Raw genomic sequence first — 23,741 nt, 5'->3', positions numbered from 1 at the left:
TGTTTGTGTTGCGCAGCGATCTTTAGAACTTTTGGAGTTCACTCTGGAAAGCCTACTAGTATCGTGAGTAGCTGTGGTGACATGCAAGCGTAACTTGTTTGGGGGATGATTGGGTACTGTTAGCTCTCTGTGTATGTTGTAGGATCTATTGCTGTGGATTGATACGTGTTGTTTGCTAAAGGCACTGAGATGTTAGTGGGTTTCCTCGGAGAGTTGAGTATTATTTCGCATCTCGGTAACCGAGAGGATATAGCTTCTAGATCAATCCCTACGAAGACTATTTTTGAGTTTTATCAGTGGCGCTAGGGCAATTCTGGGGCATTAGAGAGGTATAACTGAATCGAGATTCGGAGTAAGCTGACTGTTTAGACTTAGGATGAATTTTTTCGCTGTTTTATGTACGGCCTTGGTCTTAGGACTAGTAGCCGTATGCGACGTGCCTCCGTTTTTAAGTGGGGTAGGAAACGGGACATTTTGGTCTTTGCAGTGGCCAACGTTGTGACTGTCGCTAATGTGTAGACTGGGTTGATTGGTTCACAGTTCGCTGATAGTAGTCCTGTCATAGGTGATTCAAATTTTTTTAAGTTTGAATACATCTCAGTAATGAATGATTATCAAGGAGGTGAGTGGCTTCTGTAATACTAATCTGAAAGAGATTGGTACAAGAAGCTTGAATCTGTGCTCTACGTAATCCTTGTGTCATACACCAAGTTTGTGACACTTCACATTTTTGCAGTGGAGTATTTTCAATTGTGCACTACCAGGTATTATATACACAATGACATTCTGCATACACTGAAGTCTTCAACGCTTCTAAAGATATGTGGTCAGCCAGTTCTCAGTGAAATTCGCGATTTCGGGATAAGGAAGTTCTGGAACATTAGTGAGATGTTTGCACGGCAGTAAGTGTTCAATAGTTTGGGTGAGAATAAGTTTCATTTGACTGCTCTAGGAATCGCCACTGGTGAAAGTATTGCAGTCAATATTAAATTTGTTATGGTCGAAATGGTTGCATAAAGACTTGCTACAAGTGTCTGTCGAGTGGTCAGCTTGTGCATTCTTAGTTGAGGAAATAAATATATTTCTAGGTAGTAGTCAAGATCCAAATCACTGGTCTGTTTACTGCAGGCAAACTTACTTGCAATGTGTGAGCAGCTTTACAAGGTATCCGATTGTAGAATCGCTGAGTGTTTGGGCTGAGCTGCACGTTCTAAAAATTGCTCACAGTTAGTGATACTTCTGGACAAACTGCAAGAAGTACCAAATGATGTTGAACGAAATGACTGCGGTTGTTTTATTCACATCTGTAAGGGAGATGCAAGGTCATAAGAGATTGGGCCAAAGTACGTGATGCACATCTAGTGTATCTGTTGAAGGATCAGAGTACGATGCAAATTTATCAGCATGTTTATGCATCTTCACACCACTCACGGATGACGGATTTAGACCTTTTGGAGATGCTACAGGCATCAGGGGATATTATGGTTTTTAGATAGCCTGGAAATAATTAGAAGGAATGTAAATATGAGTAAGGTTTATGGAAATTAAACGGCGACCGTTAAAACTTGTAAGGTTATGGATCAGTTTTATATCAGTACATTCATGTTTGCCACTATAATGATAGACATAATCCCGAAATTGTTGGTCTGTCATAATCTGACTACTTAATCATTAAGATCTACGTTGAAGTCACATAATTGTCTGTATTGACTTGTCCCTTCGTGACAATCAGCAATATGATGTTTTGAACGTCTGAAGAACAAGGTTGGGGATAGAATAACATGTTTAACGTGGATACGGATTAATTGCACAGAATGAACATACATGTAAGGCCGAGCCATGTCATCCTGAACAATTGTTCCCACGTTCACTATTTTTCGACTTTCTCTAATTGTCACATGTTAACTGTGAATATTCTCATTAATTATATTCTAGTATTCAAAGATCGTAAGGTTAGGAAACAAAACCTCTACAAACGTAATAGATGATAAATGTTCGAGGATGAAACTGAACTCAATATGCGTTAATAGGTAATATAAATACGTTAATAAACAAAAAGAAGAGTACATCGTGGAACCCAACGGACTTTGTATGAAGTTGAATGCAAGAATGAAGTGCCGAATCGACGAAAACACTATGAGAATATAATGTTCGTCGCTAATTAATCGTGTTAACTCTGAGTGAAATACTAGTTGCAGAAAAAAAAGGCTGAGTGAAGAAAGGTTACAACCTACAAAGCCCTCGGGGCAAATGATGATGCTTATTATTTGTGTTTAAAACTCTTTCGTACACACTCTTATATGAAAACATTACGTTGTTTCTATTTTTATGTGACGCCTTTTCTATCGTCCACATTGACTGCCGCTTCGTGAAATGAATACCCTGATACATACTGTAAATATTTGATTTACGTTGCCTGTTTGTTTTTAAAATGTTTGCCATTATTTAAAGATGACCAGTAGCACTTCTCACATAATAGTTATTTTCCAGTTGATATATCGTTTGCTTTTGGGTACGGTGTTGTTCCTTGAATGGTAGGAACGTTTTTGTATTGTGGTAATTAGGTTTTAGCAAGTGTCTCTATGTGCAGGAGAATGAGCTGTCGGGATACTATTAGTTTTATTTGGACCTACATTTTTTCTTGATGTACCTGTTCTGTGCTGCACCATTTTGAACATCTGTAACAATACTATAAGGAAGTTATTGAACTTAAGAGAGTGTAACTGTTGAACTATCAACAGAGCAGAAACTCTGAAGCTGTCTATATTTCCGTTTTACAGGGGTAAATAAGCAGGATTGAATATGTTTATTTATAAAACTGCCCATTGAAATGAACCTTATCAAACATGCGTTAACTAAGATAATCTTTTGAACCTTTGAAATTCTTCCATGTCAAGTTGAAGGATCATTATACAGAAGAGTTATTGAACTCAGAAGTGAAAAACGAGATTCTCCAAAAGCTGCAACACTGGTTACCTTTCTGATAACTGAATCAAAATGGGCAGTTGGTACGTCTGGATACTGTGGGAGGCCAGGAGAGTAATTCAAATAGCGGAGGGAATGAGTAAATTATTCAACATAAGCTGGAAAGAAAAGATTAACTTTGACAAAGGTGATGTTGTCCTCTGGTAGTGAAGAAGAAAATGCTTCGCACACACAAAGATTCACAATGATGCTGTAAGAAGGAGCACAATAAGGTACCTTCAGAATGTGAATGTCATGGATGCAGGATCAATAAAGCATCCTCTAGGATGAAGAGCGATTACTATGGATGACAACCAGTGTTGCGCACTATACGGTGATGATGCCGAAGATAATAAACATCAGTTTTGTGGGAGGCTGCGATTCATCCTAAAGAAATCCATAGGAAAAAACTTGATCATTCTAATGGAGATTTAAGCACCAAACGTTGGAATCGACAGTACCGGATACGTACGCACCATGGGGGTTTTGAGTTGGCTAAATCAACAAGCGTGGTAAAATACTAACAAACCTGTGTACTTCCAAAAACATGGTTATAGGTCGCACCATCTCTCAAAAACTTGGACGTGAAGCAATTTCACTGAACTACATTGCTTAGAACTAGATCGGTCGCATCCTTTTCACAGAAAATTCAGGAGGTCCATAGGAAACGCTAAAAAATCGATGAAATCATGTAGCTTATGATCATCACCTGGTGTGACTAAGCGAAAATCGAAGCTAGGGAAGTAGTGAACAACTGGACAGGCAGAACTAAAAAAGTTCAATACAGTCTCCGAATAAGGTTCTAACAAGTAATGATAGCAAGAAAATTAAGATATAAAATATTCGAAGACATTCAAATAATAATTAACACAGTTACCGTGGTATTATTTTTCTGGCTTAATTATGCACAAAAGTTGTTCATCTTAATTTTTAGATATTTGTTTCTAAGTAAATAAAATATCATAAGCATAGATATTCAATATCCAACATATTTGTCACAACGTCGTATAAATCGATTAATTTCTCCACAATCACTTCTTGCTGTTTTTGGTACGGTTCCAGGTATTTGATGATGTCCAATGTATGGTAGTCTAGGCACTCGACCATAATAATTCTAGTCAGTCAGATATTTGTTTTGGAATAGAATGAATGTCTTGGAATGATGCGAGTCTTCTTGTTACTACGAGCGGTGTCATCAGCTAACTCCAAAACTTCTGCAGTCAGGTATTCGAGAACTGCAGCTAGATAGACTGTAGCACCAGCACCAACTCGCTCAGCGTAATTGCCTTAACCTAGAAGACGACGTACACGACCAACAGTGAACTGAAGACCTGCACGCGCTGACCTCGTCTTAGCCTTACTTCAAACCTTGCCATCTTTACCGTGTCCACTTATTATTTCAAGAAGAAGGGAAACTTATGGACTTGTATGTCTTGTCGTTTGAGTGAGTGCGTTTGTCTCAAGACAGTAGAGATCCTAGATACTAGCAGCTATCACATCAACAGATAGGATGTTGGTCGGCTAAAATGTGAAGATAATCAAGCGATGATCCCAGTACTGTGAGAAGACGATTAACTCAGGAATAAGTAAATAATCTACGTAATTGGTAGTATGTAGGCAAACGGAATCGAAAGAATAAGAGTGGGGACGGAGATGACAACAAGTGAGACAGAAGGTAGTTACCGATATGCGGTAATGACAGTCGTGGTAATTTGTGAGACATGAGTCAGACACAGTCAGTCCACGAGGAAGAAGCTTATTCATGACTGAGTACGTGTCTGTCAAGTCATTTCGTCCGGGATAGCATTCCAAATTTGAGCAACTCTTAATGAAGAGAAGTAAGTGAGTACTTGTATGTTCGCTCTTTGATATGCAATCTGTCGAGGATTGCCTGAAGGAGCATGACGATGATGTTCTGATAATGTGTACTTATTTAGGTGGATTGGTGTACTTAATGTATTGTATGCCATTATCAGATCACCCCATATTCCCCTGTGGTTCGAGTCTGGGTCTCGAACTCAGAGTAATTATCAACCCAGAGGTGCAGGTTCATCCAGCTGACGAGTTTCAAATAGGACGAAACGTGCCTCTTGGGTCCCACTGTTAGCTATAATGCTTGCGAATCATGGCAATATCGAGGCAGTACGCACAGCATGCACATATGCTAACAAGAGACTGATCAATCGCAGTCCTAAACATCAATGAAATGATTCAAGTAAACAATAGCAAGTGAATTCAAGAATATTCTTATCCATTAGTTAGCAGGTGTGATAAATAAAGGTCGATCATGGTCAGAATAACTTGGTTTGAACGTCACAGTCTGTTAGAAATGTGACTCAGGATGGAATATGGGAAGTAACACCTATTCTTCTCCTTGCTGATGAGTTTGAAATAGCACGAAACCTAGTTCCAGGGATTCATACCGATTAACTCCAACCACCCAGCACCGAAGATAAGGTGCTAAACTAGACTATGTTAGACCTTGATTAGCATCAACCATTGCAAAACGGTGGACGAGGTCACTTTTGCATAATACGCAGAGATTTTCACCCATCCAAGACTTGCTTATGAACGCTTCATGTTTATTTTTAAAGAAATAGAGTGTTTATGACTGATGTTTTAAACTATTCTTCAAATAACATGAGTGTATCATAGAAACTGTCAAATATTGGAGATAACCATTGGAATGACTTAAGAATTACAATCTTAGGGACATTCCCAGAGTCATTTTTGAAGGTTGACTCATTCAACAATTTACTCTAGCTAATACATAATTGATAAATTTCGGCTTTTATCGTGATTGCTTAACATGCAAAGATTTTGGTAATGACTTCTTAATGATTTATGAAAGCTATATATATATATATATATATATATATATATATATATATATATATTTGAATGGTTCGATTCAATTCTTCGATTCAATTCAATAAATTTCAATCAAATTGTAGTTGCACATTGTTTTATGGATTTTGAAAGTTCACCATTTATCGTACAGATTTCATTTACCGATTGCAAATTAATGTAACAAAGGAATATACTTGATTCAGTTATCAGGTTATAAAAGAGTTGGTTTATATGCTTACATATTCAATATACTGAATAATTTTTTCATAAGGCATAATAGACGACAAACTAGGTTGCTTACATAGCATGAAATCAAAATATAAAAGTGAAACAAAATCTGTTTGTCAAGTAATTGTTTCACCTCGAAAACCAAATCAATTTAAACTATAGAATAAGAGATATAAGCTTGGGAAAGCAAGATTGTAACATTTAACGGTCAAATCAAAGTGACTATGCCTCAGTAAGTCGAAGTGAAATGGGTATAGTGTTTACCAGATGAAGTTATAATAAATAACCTGCAATAAATAAAATGATCAATGTTCTTTAACTAATGAAACAATTTCAAGGTAGAAATATTTAAACGTATAGTAGATGTTTCTGTATACGTACGTGCAACAAGGAATTATTAGAAATAAAAAGGAATGAATGCAAACAATTGAATGGAAGGATTTATGTACAAAAATCCCTTTTCATTGTTTAAACTTTCAACTAAAATACGTTGAACAGTTTTAATTATTAATATAAGTCAACCGATCTATTCAAGTAAATGACCTCTGCAGTGATAACCCAGAAGAATAAAACCTATCAGAAAAGTTTAAAAACAACAAGAATTTTAATTACTTATATTACTGACAGTCCCATAAGTTGGAACAGGTCTAGGTCGAAGTGAAGGTTTAACAGATGTTGATTTTAGTTTATTTGTTTGATTTTTATTATCAAATAAACCAATGTTCTCATTTTGATCTCTAGGATTTTCTTCAGTTTCATTCAAAGGATTTTTTCTAAAATTAACACTTTTTTGGTTTATAGTATTTGTATTCGACTCTGTAAAGTCTGTATCAGTTAAAGACTTGTCCTCATAATCAGCAGTACCAAAATTAATGTGATTCGATGAATCGATGAGTGAATTTGCATCTAACTGCATTAAAATTGTACGAAATCTAGATAACTCGATAGCATCGTTGGCTCTTAGTTTTTTAATTTCATCAAGTTCATTCATAAGAGTTTGAAATCGTTCAGTTAAAGACTTCTGTCCTTTTAACCAATCATTTCGAAGTTGGACATGCATTTCCTTTAAAAGAAATTCATAAAACCATATGAAGAATATTTTAAATAACCTAGAATAGGTCCAATATAACAACTATAATGTAAATTTAAATATTTAAATAATAAAATCAGAGAGTTATGCAAAGAAAATCTACACAAAGGTTAGGATTAATCTGATAGAACAACAAAGTTGTGTTGAAATAGCCAAGCAAAATTAGATTGATGATCATTAGGTGGAAAATATATTGATGAAATTTTAGTTTAGATTACAACTAAACTGACTATGATGTATGTTACATTCAACCAGAAACTATTTACAGTTACAGGAAGTATTATTTTATGAGTGAATGAGAGAGGACGATAAAAACCAAATTAAAAATTTTAGGCTAAGAATCAGGATAAAGCTAAAGAGAAGGAACCATAGTTGTAGATCGTCGATGATACTGATCACTGGCCTCAAGACATTATTTTTAAGTTCAATGCAAGAAATCGAAGTGGTTGAAATATAATTCAAAATTGCGTGTACTTTGTTAAACTGCATAGTAAAAACGAAAAAATCTTTCCTATACAATTATCTAGTTGAAGTCAACTGCGTCAAAATTGTAGCCGTAAGTTAGAGAAAATTTTCGAAGTTGAATTAATTTTGTGTCAAATGAATGAATATGATATTAATTGTTATTTGACTATCTACTAATTTAGATGACTTTGAAATGAAGAGGAAAATTTACAGCCCAATCGGACAATTCTTTGTTGTACTATCTAAACTAAACAAATTAGTTAGGAAGTTTTCATTGTCACCTTGCATAACCTCATCACAGCCTACATCAAATGTAGAAGTGAGATTACCATTTATTCCATAACGGAAAAATGCGATCAACCACACTGTCATAAATAAGGCAAACAAGATATTAAACAGGGAAAGGGAGGAAAACAAAGCTGATAACAGTAATCACTTAAAAGTAGCTTCACTGGAACGAACGGATTTAACGCTTGTTTACGAACATATATGCTCTCTTTCACATGAAGTAGGAGCTAATGTTAATGTTTAGAGAAGCAATGGAAGCTTTGCAATTAAACTGTTAAGCTCAAAAAACAACAATAATTTATTGGATTAAATTGATATACAAGCTTCCTGTGTAAATATTTATGTGCTGTGCAAAAATACACTTTGATGTAGCGTTATATTAAGTGTCAAGTTTTTTCATTTTTATAGAAAACGTCAATTCATTGCACCAACTGATGTGTAGTAAACAATGAATCGGTTTGACCTACCTGAGTCCTCGTTCACTACAATATCAGTGTCAGTCTTACTTATCGTCTAGTGGTTCTTTCATAACAATTGGGTTAGTGAAATGAATAGATTTGTTAAGAAAGTAATGTATAAAGCATACACCGAACGAATAATGTGTCTGGAATATCCTTTAAATTATTAAAACAACAGTTGGATAGTAGTTGTGGACGGCCAGATTAAGCATGAATAGTTTGAATGAGTGGAAAAACATAAATTACTTCCCGTCTATGTGCATGTATTAAATATTTTGTATCAAGTTAGGTTTGAAAAATTGCTTCATCCAACTAACTGGCATTTAGGGAACGTGCCATGAAACGTTGTGCACAAAATTACATTTGATTATTAAGTTGAATGAATTAAAATATGCTTTAGTTGTTCTGATTATCATGTCTGTGGCTTTCAGATATTTATGTTCTTCAAGGACGTACGTTCTGAAGAGCACTTTACGGGGTAGAGGGGGAAATCGTGCAGTAGTTCCCGGAAATAAGTTTCTTGAAAATATAGGCATCAAAAAGTTCACCGAAACGGCGAATCTCATGTCACTACATATTTCAGAGTCAGAACCTTGTATTCACGGTAGTTTAATTTGATTCTGGAAGAACACTAATAATTGTACAGCTTTTCATTTCATCAATGTTACTGTAGCAAAATATTCAAGTGACTGTTTTAAATATTTTGTATTTATAAATAGGAGTTTTAACACCCTTTAAAATTTTCTATCATTTTGCCGGTTTATTTCGTTCAATCCTAGTCTAGATTTGATAATAACTAAAGTGTTCTATCCAATATGATAAATATAGTGTCTATAAGTGAAGAATTTTGAATAAAATTCAAGCAGAAGCATAGTTCAATATAATAATATTCTTAAATAATACTTATTTAGCTTTAATATTAAAAACACTGAAATTACCTTTAACGTATCATATTCACGACGAATATCATGTAGTTGTTGTTTAATCTCACTTTGAAATTGGTCAAATTGATGTTGTATATCAATTTGTTGGATTTTACTACGGTGATTTAACACTGCTTGATTTGATGAGATGAGTAGATTTTCAGAGCTTCGATTTAGTTCTGTAGAACCATTTGAGCTTTCACTGCTTTGAAGACTAGCTAAGGAATGTGATAATAAATGAAAAACAAAGTTATTAAAGGTTATCACTTGAATATTGTGTCATCTTATTGTTAAACATTAGATGAAATGAGATAAACAACTTTGTTATAGTAACTACGATACTTTAACTATCAAAGATTGGCTGATGAATACTGAACCAGTTGTAAACATTGAACCATGAAAGTTTAAGCATAAAACTCAAACACTAGCTGGTAAAATTACTCTTAAAATTAATCTACATTATTTATTCACTGTATTTTAACACATTCAACTTATTTTTGGGGGAAAAAAAACGCATCCGAAGTGTAATAATTCAACGATTGACTTAGTTTACAAACATAGTTTCCTTTTGAAATTTACTGAGTTATAACAGCTATATTCTTCTTTTACAATGGAAATAAATTCACTATTCGCTTGCTTCGAGGATCAAATGCGTTAAACTCTTCCTATTTTACTTTCTAATTACTCTGGAATTCACCCAAAGTATTTGTATGAAAAACGTCTTGTTTATAAGATTTAATAGAAGATATAAATATATATTCCCCTACAGTTTAGTCTTCGTAATTTCAAGGTAGCCATTAAAAATATACACCCAGTTGAATGTAAGCTAGGACATTCAAACTAGTGAAATAACAGCTTATTGGGCTTAAAGACAGGTATACTCTTCACAAAATCCGAAAGGTCGTGAGTCCATTATAAAGTGGGGTAGTGTTCGACTACAAGTGAGGAGTCTAGAGATAGGACAAAACAGCTGCTTAGTGTTCTCTGGGTTCTTATGGTGCTTCAATTGGTGTCAACTCGTGACAAAAATCACACCCTACCAATCTAACGTTTGCGTCCTTTATACAGTAATTGAGATCGAATTTGTAAAAAACCGTTATACCAAATCAGATATATTCATTTATTATTATATTTTAGGCACACTATAAATCTTTTACTTATTTACCTAGGAATTTTTTGAAATTCAGTTTAATATCCTTATATGTTTAGTCAATTTTTTCTCAGGAACTGAACAGAGTTGCATCTTTAGATGCAGTCTTATCCAATTTTATACATAAAAGTGTCTATGTAAGTCAAAATATTTCTAAAGAAAATCTTAATACAATATGTGCTGTCATAGTTACTTAACAATGTAAAGCTCACTGCAAGGGATTTTTAGTCGTCCGTTTAAAACTGCAAAATTTGAGATGATACAAACAGTTTACTCTAAGACAACCTTAAACAAGTAAGATATTCTCAAAAGAACACAAAGTTGATCAGTATCAATTCCGAATAAATTGAGAATCGGGTAGAAAGTTACAAAGCTGATAAGTTGATATAGGTAAACAATATGTTGGATATTGGATTTTACTACGCAAGATGGATGATTTCATTCACTGTGTGAAGACCATTTTGATCAGACGGGATAGAAGGGCGAGATATCGTATATTTTTAATCCAGTGTGATAACTGCCCAGAATAACATTTTTTTGATGTGTTAATTTGCTCAATATAAGATTGGTCTCACTTTCAGTACGATTTTATCTGGAATGATCTTCTTTGTATTAAATTAACATGAACTGTATTCAGTATGACATGCAGCATGATTTTTTTATTATTTCATTAATGTAACGGTTTTACAAATTAATATTCAATTAGATGTACAAATTAATATACAAATGAGTGTATATTTTGGGTTAGGGTCGTCGTATTTGGAATGAATAAGTTTTCGCTTGTACCAGTCTTTGTGTTCTTACTTGGCTCCGTGGAACTTGTAGTGGATCTTCGTTTTCAAGTACAAGAAATTGGCGACGCCGATATCACAAAGTGAACTGAATGAATTAAATGTAAATTTATACGCAAGATTAAGCATACATGTGAGTGGCTTATTTTCAGGAAATAAAATGATAAATAGTATTTTTTGCAACTTGAAATCACACTAAAAGAGAAGAATGTATCTCTATCAAAGACAATGATTATGTTTATCTAATTTATAATCAATAATAAAAACCATAACACGGTATTCCGATGCAAATACGTTCTTATTTACAACGGTAAAATTAAGAAGGACAAATTAAATCATATGTTTGATGAATGAATGATAGATATAAAAACTTATATAAAATAGTTAATTATAGAAATTACCACGAAAACTCAATATCAATCAACCAATCTATTTATCTAACTATCTGTCGAGTACTAGAGGTAAACAGGCTTTTGAAGGCAGAAAAGGCACTAGTTTAAATTAAGTATAACAAAACACAATTTTGAATTAACGGACCAGTAAATCTCTTAGTTGACCTGATGTGACAAGTGTGATGGCAAAAATTTATTAAGAAATCATAAGAAGTGGAGTTAAAACTTCCTTCCTAAAGATACAATTAAGTAATATAAGTCCCTAGAGCAGCTGAAATAGATGAACACAGACGACCGCGCAGTGGCGATTTGTTTATCTATTTATATATTCCTTCAAAGTTTTTTGAAATTATTTTTTGTATAATTCAGTTTTAAAGAGTAGTGTTTAAACCAAGACACTTGTAAAGAATAATGACTAAAAATTTTTTTTTATTTATGACCAGCAAAATGTGAAATATGTTCATTCGCATTACTAACGCATGAATTATCAAGCTAAGTTCTAAAAACGTTACTTTTAGTTCACTTAAAAAGTTTTAGTCAAGTTTTAGTAGCTTTGAAAACATTGATTACTTAGATGGGAAATAATCCGTTTTGAGTTGTTGAAATTGTAGTAAAAATAACTAAATTAACAGGCATCAAAACGATATTTGATGGATAACCATAGGACTTTTGCATAACTGTTTATTACGATTACCTAAGTTATATTTGATTAACCGTTCAAAAAACACTATCATTCAATAGTAATTGCTGAGACAGAAATCTTGAACAAAACATTTGAACTACTGAGCAATAATCAAGTACAACAAGAAGTTCCAATTAAATGTAAAACAAAGGTCATACTAACACCAAACGATCTTAAAAGTCATCTGAAATTTCAGTTTTACGTGTTGTAAATCAAATAAACTTTGTTTGTTATATAGGGATTTTTTACTGTCGTAATCAGTTGTATTTAAAACTTCCTAAGCGTGACCATTATGATGACTAGACAATTTTAAATGTTTTGTGTTTTCCGAAGCTGAATTACATCGATAAGATGAATAATGTAAATAATATATCAAGAAAGTAGTCATTTTCAGGACACAAATTAATGGTTAACACGAAAGCGTAACTCAGATTATAAAATAATTACTTTCAGACATTGCTGATGTGAGGCTAACGGGAAAAACTGATAGAAGACTAAAAAAGTAAAAACCAGAATTTAAGGAAAAGTTAACACGTTCCGATTCAAACGCGAACGATTACGCTGTAATTAAACATCATTAAATATCAAAGAGATTAAAAACATGTGTGGTAATACGAGTCGGTAATCTAACGTGAAAATAAAACAAATAAATCAGTAATATTCATATAGATAAATTACTATTAAAATGATATTCTTTATATTAGCAATATCCTGTATAAAGTTTAAACTCAAAGGAAATGTATTCCTGTACTGAGGGAAACTCCCATAAACCTGTATAACAGACAGATGTTTGAGATTCATTGATTGTGATTGAACTTTACTATGAATATGCATAATTTAAACGAGCACAACTGCTGTATATTTGAACAAAGGGATAACGAAGTGATAACGAAGTTTACAGCGCCATCGATTTGCATGATTAATGACGATGTGAAAGATGAAGGCGTTCAATTGTTTTATCAAAACATACTTTTTGACAAGATGAGAAACGAGGTGTTCTGATGTTTAAGTAACGAAGTTAGGTCTTAGAAAATACGGTTCTCCATTGTGATTATTTGAGTTATCAAATTACTTAGGTACTCAGTTTTATGAATGAAAGAAATTAGTCAGCTTAGTTGAGCAACTAATTAGTACATATAAGTAGTACACATAAATATGCTTCACTTACGCGGAAATCAGTGAATACCCATTTTCTTTGTAGAGGTTACACTATAAAATTACTCTAAAAACAAATTTAGACATTTAACCAATAGGTTACGCTTCAATTTGATAGACACAGTCCAAGAGAGGATATTCCATTACCATGCTTCTAGGAATTTAATGCAAGCCATGTTGAACACATGGCTGAATAGCAACAAGTCATATAGCATTGAAAAATAAATCACATAAACTGAGATTTATGTTACATAAGTTGGTTACTTCTCCAAGAATCTATACTTAAAATGAGCTTGAATGTAAATATGATATTAATTCTAAAGTGAAATCAGGGTAACTTTAAGTAACTGTATTCGAAAATTAAATATTTTAGGCAGAGTGCAACATTTAATATGATTTTCGAGACAGTATAAAATAAGTCACCATCAATAAGGCGTTACGTTAAGGGTGAAAGGCTTGATAAGAGGTATTTCTGTGAGAATGAATTAAAGTAAGAAACTAGTAGTTTCATGTTATTGACAAATAAAGGAACTACATTTTAAAATTTTCTGAAAATGCGAACAAAACTGTGACCTTATGCGATTTATTTATCACTATAATAGTTACATACATCCAACTTCCATCGAAAAGGTTTGGAATCTTTAGCTCAACTTTTGCATTAATGTTGAACATATTTGACTACTTTTAATACATAAAGCAGCATTAAGAACTTTCGAAAAATCTATGAATAAGAACAGTTACATTGAAACATAACTCAAGGAAACCGAACGAACGGGCAAAACTTAAGAATTTTCTCTTCAAAAGAATATTGTAAGACAAACACAAATCGCATATTTAAATTTTCTTTATAAGACACTTTGATATTATGTAAAAATATTATTTGGTTGATAAAAACGTAATAGCAAATGGAATAGTGGAAATATTAAACAAGGTTTTATTCAAAGGTTCTGTCAAATGAAATTATTTACAGCTAACATTCTGGCTGACAGTAGTTCGCGAATTGAGGAAAACAGTATGGTGTCGATGGTCGCCAAAATTGCGGAATTTTACATGTAACATAAATATAACAACTTGAAATTTCATCATTAGTCGTAATTGTTATTAATTTGTCAAATAATAAAATTATGCAATCAAAATTCATAATGAATTACAATGACGTTGTAAAACCAAGATAAAAATCGATCTAAGTGAGGATGTGGTTATGGGTCTGAGAACAGTTGTCTGGAATAATCGCTTATAAACAATGACAAATTTAAAGAACAATAAAGTTGATATCTAAAATCTTATATAGCGATCAAATACGCTGTATAAGAAATAATATTAAATAGGGTTATACAAAACCTCAATGCAAATATAAATTAACTAGTGTGCTTCAGTGCATTTGAATCAGCTATTTCAACCGCTCTATTTTACTATGTTATGTAATCAGGTTAAATACATAGAAAAGAAAGTTGTATTTCGTGAAGAAACTTATCGATAAATAAAAAAGAGCAAGTAACAGTATTAATTCATTTACAGAAAGTTTGCGAAGGTTGTTGAATTTCATGGTTAAAATCACAAACTGATAGTATTAAGATAACCAAGGAAGATCAGGAAGCAATGAATAGGTGTTCAATTCCAATATATGGCTCCTCAGTATTGTCGAGCTAAATCCAAGACCACCGGATCTTTCAGTGAGTTTTGAAACTTTAAACTATTAAAATGGCACCTGGTTTACATGTCTCACTTTAACCAATTCAGAATTTTACTCGACTAGAACAAGACAGATGTCCAGTCCTCCCAGGTTTTCAGTGGTTTTCCAACTGAAAATAGTCAGTGCTTTAAACTGACCCATTTATAATGTTCAAAATGAAGTTATGATATTAGAAAACAGCATAACTACGTTTTTCCAGTATGATGAAATGTTTTACTATTCATATTTGAGGTATTCCAACAAAAGTAGTTGAATAGTTCCAATGAAAGAGCTTACGACGGTAGCAAAAATATCGTTATGAAATTAGTTTAGTTGTTTTGATGCATTACTGTAATTTCATTTTCATTTTTTTATGATGATTATTTGGGGATTAACGCGTAGTTTATTTCAACTAAACTGAGTATAGTTTCTCAGTTCATCCTTTCGACAGTTAAGCTATACAGGATGTCATGTTAATAGATAAGTAGAAAAATTTAGGTGGATTACCAAAGTCCATTTAAATATATTGATAGGCTATTCGATTTCGGTAGTTCATATTATGTTATATTACTGACTACCGCTCAAAAACAATTATTTGTAGATATTGCAATTATGCAATAGCTAGTTGTTGTTTTTAAGTAAAATATATGACTGTGGTATGTTCAGTGACTAAAGTTTTATTCCGTATAAGAGAAATACAGTCTCCGGATTTAAAGATACGTCATGATAATAGTTGAAAATCAATACGAATTCCATGTTCTATACTTTTATGATCCTTATACGTCTAACTTTAAAGTGTTAATTATGAAATCATTCTAATTTTATTATTTACTAAGTAAAAATGTAAACTTCACTTTCTACTTATATGCACTCACATTTATCTACATATATCAGTCAGTCACAGCGTAGAACTTCGTACGTACGTACATTAGTTCGAGCTGCCATACCACATTAGCACAGAGATGAAGTTGTCGATTCAAATCCCATAGTGGTAGAAGTAGTAAGAGTATAAGCAGTAATACGAAAGATTGGGGTTTGAAGATGTTATTGAAGGAGTATAATCCAGTGAAATACATTTGGAAAGAGAAAAAAATAGGGACATGAAGAATTCAGAAGATTAGAATTTGGCAGAACACAAAGAGTGTATGCACCTTCGCCATTGCAAACGATTTTGAGCTACGTCATTCAAGGTCTCGAACCATCGGTTGCTATCATCTCACGAATCCCAACCAGGTAGTCTACACCTACCAACATGGCTCAGTCCACTTGTCAGCGACTTCATGCATTTGTGCCACGTTTTGGTCTGGCGGCCTCTAGCTTTCTTCCAACCTGCTCCTACACCATAAAGCATTGCACGTCGGGGCAGTCGGTGGTTGGGCATATGTAACACGTGTCCCAGCCATCTCAACTGATGAAGTTTCACTACTTCATCAATCGATTTGCCATCATTATCTAGTACCCGTTTCCTAACAACTGAATTACTACTACTGCATTATCTACATATATTCTGTTAATTGATTTACTGCAAGACAATAAGAGGATTTTTTTAGTTCACTTGAACATTTTTATAAGTTCAACTTTAAAATTTATTCTTTTTTATTGTCATAAAACTACCTATAAATGTTACACAATTAGTGTTGAGATCGGTAAAATAATCATGAAACGAACAATAAAATTGATTCAATGAAGAGAAAATATAATTTATAATATTTTCATTTAGACAATATTCTAATCGAGAAACTTTCCTTGTTATCAAAATTAATTAGAATTCAACAAGAGTTGTTCTTTGTAAAGTGAGAAATATGTAGAATAGTATAGAAAAATAAGCATTTTTCAGACGGTGGTGTTCTATTTCTTCAATCACATTCTACGTATCTTTTTTACCAACATATTTAGTAGTGAACAGAATGAAGCTAAGCAAACTGATGGTAGAGAAATTAGTATTATTGTTCAGTTGTTTTTCCAACAGCTCCGATTGAAATACTCGTCGGTATATACATATATAAGCGGGATTTAAAATGTGAATTTTACAACAGACTGTCAAATATAAATGTAATGAGAATATTTAAACTAGAAATGATTCTGTTTATAGGAATAATTACATAATATCGACTCATTGAGTGTTCATCTTTGGTTAAACAATCGTACATCCAGAGTAAAAATTCATAGATTATTATTCAAGATGATTTCATGATGAACTAATTCAGATTAGATGTTCTAAATAGCTAACATGAATAATGAGGACAGAATGGAGTATTTTAGATTAACAAATTCTCTATCTCTGTAGAGATATAAAATGGCTGAAAAATAAGGATATGCGATTCCCGTGAAAATTTGTCATTTTAAAGCATCGTTACAAAATCAATAAAAATCAACTCTTAATTAAGTACAACTCCGAAGTTGAAGGTGATGGCTTAGTGGTTGAAGCACTCAACATTCAACTGTCTCACATTTGTATCCTGCATTATCCAGTAAGTATCACCAAGTCAAATACACAAACATATGAATAAAAGTTAGGATAAATACTCCTATATTTGGTATATAAGCTAAATTCCATCTTTCAGGAGTACAGTTTTCAATAACTATTCAAAATGTGTAGATCTCAGTAAAAAAATAAGGAATAACCAATAAATAATCAACTTAATCGTCAAAAAGACTTATTTACCGGCACGTGATGGATTTGTAGCATGACTAGGTTTTCGTCCTTGTTGCTTGTACGTCGATTCACTAGACTTGTCGATTTGATCCGTACTCATTGAACCAACATTGTTTTCATGATTCGCTGATAAACATGCTACATTAGTCCTAGTCGTAGGTGCATCATAAACATGAGCATCATTTGGTTTTGACGCTGTAATACTACTTCGAATAGGAGTATTCAATGTATGAATAAAATCCTAGGATTGAAAAAAGTAACAGTTTGTTCCGTTATGAGAGTTAAAAGTGACTAAAACAGTAATTATTATTTTATTGGTGAAGTTAAGCTCGAAATATCCTATTTTTTAAGTTAAACAAAAAACCCCGTAAGCTATAAATGTATAACACTTTTTAACAGAATTCATTTTTGGATAAGTCTTTATGGTTGTAGACAAGTTAGGATTTACTGCGTAAGTTGCCGCACAGTTTGATGACAAGTAAGCATTATCTTTAGACTCATATATCCTATTACAATGTTTAATAAATAAAAAATGCATCATCAACACAGTAAACTAATGAATAAATATTATTATATTAGACCTGTAATAAATTCATACTGTAGATGTTCTAAGGTACGTGAAATTCACGTCAGTATTTACTTATTACTCATGACAATGAGGATGATAATTCTAATCAGTGATTAGCTTGGTCAGTGCTTGGTAAATATGATATGCAAACATATTTACTGTCCATAATTATCAGTTGAACAATCAATCGAAATACTGACTGGTTGGTGACTAATTTATATTTTCAAAATCCTTCACTCACATTTTAATTCAGTATGAAATTTAGGGATATTACTCTTTAACAATTGCTACACATGAAAATTATTAAATTCTGTGAAATTCAAGAGAAGATAATGTCATTTGGGAACATAAACTACGGGCTTAAAATGCCATCAGGTATCTGCTCTAAAAAGTACTCGACTCAAAACGTCACTGTCAAACAGGAGGAAACGAGTTGTTACCAACTACTTCTATGCACTGGTGTAGATAAATGCCGAAAATTTCCTAACGTATTTACAACCCTGTCGTCGTGAATACTTTTTGTTTTAATATTACGTTTATTGCAGCCGAAATTCTCCTTCCACACAAGCAACAATTTGGGATTCCAAAGGCTTTAATGTAAAGTGTGATTAGCCTTCATTAGCTAGTGGTGTTTTCCTGTTTTTAGTAGTTGATTATCATATTTCCAACAGTGAATGATTCATTTTAATAAGACGACATATTTATCAGTATTATGAAAATCAACGATCACTTAATTCTATATAGAGTTTTGGATGTCCAGCATAGAACAGCAATAAATTTACAGTGGTGTAATGATACACCTTTCTGTCAAATTGTAGATCTAGATATTTTTGATAGACATTAGCAACTAATTATTAGTAAAGCATAAAACCGATGGTAAAATAGTTTCTATTTAAGTTTCATTTAACAAATTTAATTTCCTGTTTAAATACAAAACAAATAACTATCTATTCATAAGAGTTGCCAAATTTTTTCAGGTAACTATGACAACGTTTCAGATATACAAAAATTAGTTCCTCAAAATTTGTATAAACGAAAAGCATTTTTATTTCTCAATAATCACGTTTGTTCTAAATTATATCTATAAAAATAATTTAAAAATATTCAACAGGTGAATTCTGTGGATTGTAATTAATTATGTTTGAATCAACCAACTGTTAAAAGCACTGAACAGATCTTTGCAGTGAATAACCATTCACTGTTATGTATCTGATTAATTATTAAATGAAATTTTAAACAGCCCTTTTTTATTTTACTATGAAAGGCTGATATCTATAAATATGCGGCTTATTAGGAAAGTAAAGAATTTATTATTAATTACTGGCCTCAGCTAGAGTATGTCGACTTAGTTGATCCAAACAAAGTTCAAGAGAATTCCTAGTGTTCGAAGTAGATTAATTATAACTTGCATCAGATAAAATAGTTTATAACTGATAGTTATTTAAACTATGTTTATAAAGTTTTGAGTTCATCAATATCAAGATAACAATCAACTGAAAATCTATCGCAGTTAGGCTGGATAACAGTCATGGCTCAGTTATCTCAATGGTACTCTCTTAGACTTAGTGACAAGGAAAGGAATCCCCGATGGAACATTAGTTCACTGAAAATTACAGTTACACTTTAGTAACGAGTTCCAAATAGAACAAAGCCCAGGTTTGGAGTTTCCTGTAGACTAACTTCAAATACTATATATCACAATTGTTTACTAATCTTAGATGGCTGAGAAAGCAGATGGAATCCTCGGACCAAGTAAAGAGCTAAGTAGCGCTTATCAGTAAGGAGCATATAAATCTTCTTGAAATTTACGCTACTTGTACGAGTTGGACCCTTGTGATCTAGTGTCACAGTCAGAGATATGTTATTGAATTACCTAAGCCAGCTGTCTCATGGCAACTTTATTGGTAGGATTCTATTACCCCTAAGCACTAGGATAATATCATATTTATAATTATAACGATAGCTTTATTCGATATCATAAATTTTGATACAATAAATAATTTTCAGCACCTGTTGTACTATATTGCAACGAATATCTATTTAACACACATTTAAATTATAATTATTCAAAACGTGTTTTAAAAATGTTTATAATAATCAGTATTTTCGACTTGTATTTATTCCTTAAAGTTTTCTATCTTTTCAGCTGCCACGAACTTCTTCCATCCGTCATACATAAGTAGGTTGAATTCCAATGGATTTATCTCTCATTTTGTTGAAGAAAAGATAGAAATAATAATATAGGTTTACCAGTGCTGAGTATCGTAGTAGCTTGTATCTCCTTTATAATAACTATTATATTCACTTGAACAAAATGCTACTATTTCGGTAATTTAGTTGACAGTATCAAAGACAAACACCTTAAGCACATTTGGTCACTTTTGAATACGTCATATATAAAATGTTGTCTGATGAAAAGCAGTAAGAATGAATTACTCTTCATTTCATGTACATTTCATGACATTCATAATTAATATTCACCATTTATGTTACCATTAAGAGGACTACTTTATGTGTATTTCTTTGTCTAAGTGTATTATAAAGCATTACACTACTAAGATTGCACAAATAATACTTAAAAGAAAAAAGCATCATTACTGAACAGTACACTTGATATAAAAATCTATTTAGATGATTTATATAAATGTTATTTACATACATTTACATCGTGATATGACAAAGAAATATATTTATTATCAAATAAACATTTAGTAATCCAAGTTATATATTATATTAGTAAACAAACATTCATGTGTAAATAGTGATTTACAGTTAATGCAAAGTAACAAATATTCAATGTTAAATGGTTTCTGGGTAACGCCAGTTTGTGATGTAGAACTTTTTTAAATAAATATATCTTTAGGACTATATGAGATTCGATATCAACAACTTTACATAATGATTGACATGAAAATATTTATAGTTTGTAGGAATATTTCATTGGTTTATTCCCACCTTTATGCTACAAATTTTCCTCAATTTTGTATCAGATCGAAAGAACTGAAGTTTGAAAATTAGCTACTTGTTAAAACAGGATGAATATTGGAATATTCAGGACTATTTTTGGCACTATTATTATATATATTTTGTTTTATACTTAGTAGATAACTTCATCACCTCATTTCTAGATTTTCCTTATTGTAAAATTCCAGTGGACCTGACGATTGTTGTAATATATTTATTATCCTTAGTTATTGCTGCTTAGTTGTGTACTTCTTGCTCAGGCTTCTACCACTTATGAAAGGATTGTGTTTAAAGTATGATCTCTCGATTGGTGTGTTGTGTGGTCAGTCATTTCCAGTAACTTATTGTGCGAGTGGTGAATTAAATTGAGTACAACAGAGAACTAGTCTACTTCCCGATTGGCTACTGGGTTAGAAAGAGCTCAGGGACCAATAAGCGTTAAGGTCTTTGATGTCGTTCCTGGGTGGGTGCGTCAATCGGTGAAGAAAAACTCACCAGTTTGCTGTATATAAACTAACTGATAATCTGAACCCTGCTTGACCTATGCAACACGAAATATCGATTAGAACCTCAAGCTGTAAAACGTCAGCGTCCATGACACACAACATTGTCAATAATTTATACTGACAAAAGATTGTTAAGTTTGGTCAAGAAGTCTAATCATATTACAAAAGCTTGTTATATACTCAAGTAAATCATCTATGACAAATATTCGATCCGTTCAATATGAAAGCAACATTTTCTGAGCAATATATCCATCTATACATATAAGACATAAGACACTGTCTAGAATGATTTGCAAGTTTGCATCTTCTTACATTGAATTCCTGTCTCTATGAAATTCAACAGTCCATTTTGTTTCGACTGATGAAGCTTGGCAAGTAAATTTTATCTTACTGTTGTTGAGGAAATTTAATATAAAGTTTCAAGAACTGCCGTATTACAAGTTTTATCAGCAAAGAAAATTAGTATATACTTTCACACAATTTGTAATCTTTAACAATTTTTATCACTGTGTTTTGCTGTTTCCACAGATGAAAGCTTTCTGTTGGAACTTAACAAACTTTTTTCTCCAAGCTGTTTGCTATTAAATGTGTCATTATCATCGTCTCCAACTTTATCTTTGAAAAAACAGTAATCACGCTCAGTAATTTGATCGACGTAAATCAAGTACAACTTAGTATAAGAAACGTAAGTTATCTACATACTCTGTATTGGCTGAGTTGGCTAGGATATGTATTAAATACACCTAACCACTGTTTACCTTGAAAGGCTGTGTTTGTTGATGTAGAAATAGTTTGAAAGCAAGTTAGGAGCCACAAAACCAACATACCATTATTCTATGAAATAATAGAATGCTGATGAATTCAGACTACCTGATTAAGATTCGTGCTATAACTACTATCAATGACGGAAATTTCGGGCACAATGGCTTAGAGTCAGTCAAATTGTTACTGGTTCATCCATTCACTTTACTGAAGATCCTGAGTCCCAATTTTCCTTCTTGCGTACTTATTATTTCCTTATTTTCTATTTATATTATCAATATTCAGTCTTTCCTATTGTCATTACCACTAAATTACCTCGATTTTTTTCTATTTACCTTGTTTATTTCACCTCATCGTGCTGATGTAGTATGGCAACTTGGGCTGACCCTCATTAATGCCAGGTTATACAATGATTGCGACTGACTGACTGACTGACTAACTAATTGACTCCATAACCTGCTTATAATGACTGTGAAAAATTTCGTATAATATCAGCTAATACAGTTCATAAATAACATACAAATTATTTCATTGTGACCGACTTTATTTTGTAACACAAAACAAAAAAAATTATCATTGCTTTTATTACTTACAGGAGCCGCATTCGTAGCGTTAGATAACTTTGTAGGTAGTCTTCTACCAGTTTGTCGTGGTCTATCAGTTGTATACCCAACTAACCTTTGTAAATTTGTATTATCCAAGGACTTTGTATCACCATCATCTTTGTTAAATCAAGAAGCATATGAATTATTTTGATTTTTATAATAACAAGATAAAAATTCAATAAAATTCCTGATGTCTACACTAGGAAAGTGTTTAGGGATACATCAAGACAATTTATCTGCATTTACATGTAAAGGCGTCCGTGATTTACCTTTGGAATTGTACAGTCACAATTCAGTAAGTAACAATGACGCATTAATGGGATCTATTTTGAGTTTTGCTTCGTTCAGGAATATTTCGAATAGACCAAGAATAAATTAATTCTACTTTTGCTACCAAATACATGATTTTGTCTAGGGCTTTTAAGCCCAGCTAACCAATGGAGGCTACAAACGCTATTCATATTTCTTAAATTAAAATGAATAAAACTAGTTTCAAACTAACGAAAATGTGATAAACCACAATCTTTTTCATAATAGTAGGATGTTGTAGTATCGGTTGCTATGCTAAGCAC

General features: G+C 32.5%; 1 protein-coding gene across 1 annotated transcript in view; it reads right to left on the bottom strand.

Annotated features, from left to right (window-relative positions):
- Positions 1–5,914: 5,914 nt before the first annotated feature.
- The window catches only part of Smp_093160 (STARP antigen, putative), a gene marked incomplete at its 5' end in the record, with an annotated part of 18,649 nt that continues 822 nt past the window's right edge, over positions 5,915–23,741 (bottom strand). Inside the window, 4 exons of the mRNA XM_018796242.1 lie at positions 5,915–7,105; positions 9,282–9,484; positions 17,774–18,005; positions 23,158–23,286. Coding sequence (XP_018646883.1) covers positions 6,647–7,105; positions 9,282–9,484; positions 17,774–18,005; positions 23,158–23,286 — 1,023 coding nt within the window. The 3' untranslated portion in view covers positions 5,915–6,646. The remainder of the gene's footprint in view (positions 7,106–9,281; positions 9,485–17,773; positions 18,006–23,157; positions 23,287–23,741) is intronic.

The sequence above is a fragment of the Schistosoma mansoni genome (genome assembly GCF_000237925.1).
Source record: "Schistosoma mansoni, WGS project CABG00000000 data, supercontig 0173, strain Puerto Rico, whole genome shotgun sequence".
In the NCBI taxonomy this organism is placed as follows: Eukaryota; Metazoa; Platyhelminthes; class Trematoda; order Strigeidida; family Schistosomatidae; genus Schistosoma; species Schistosoma mansoni.
The sequence above is the reverse complement of the archived record's forward strand: the minus strand, read 5'-3'. Positions and strand labels throughout refer to the sequence as shown.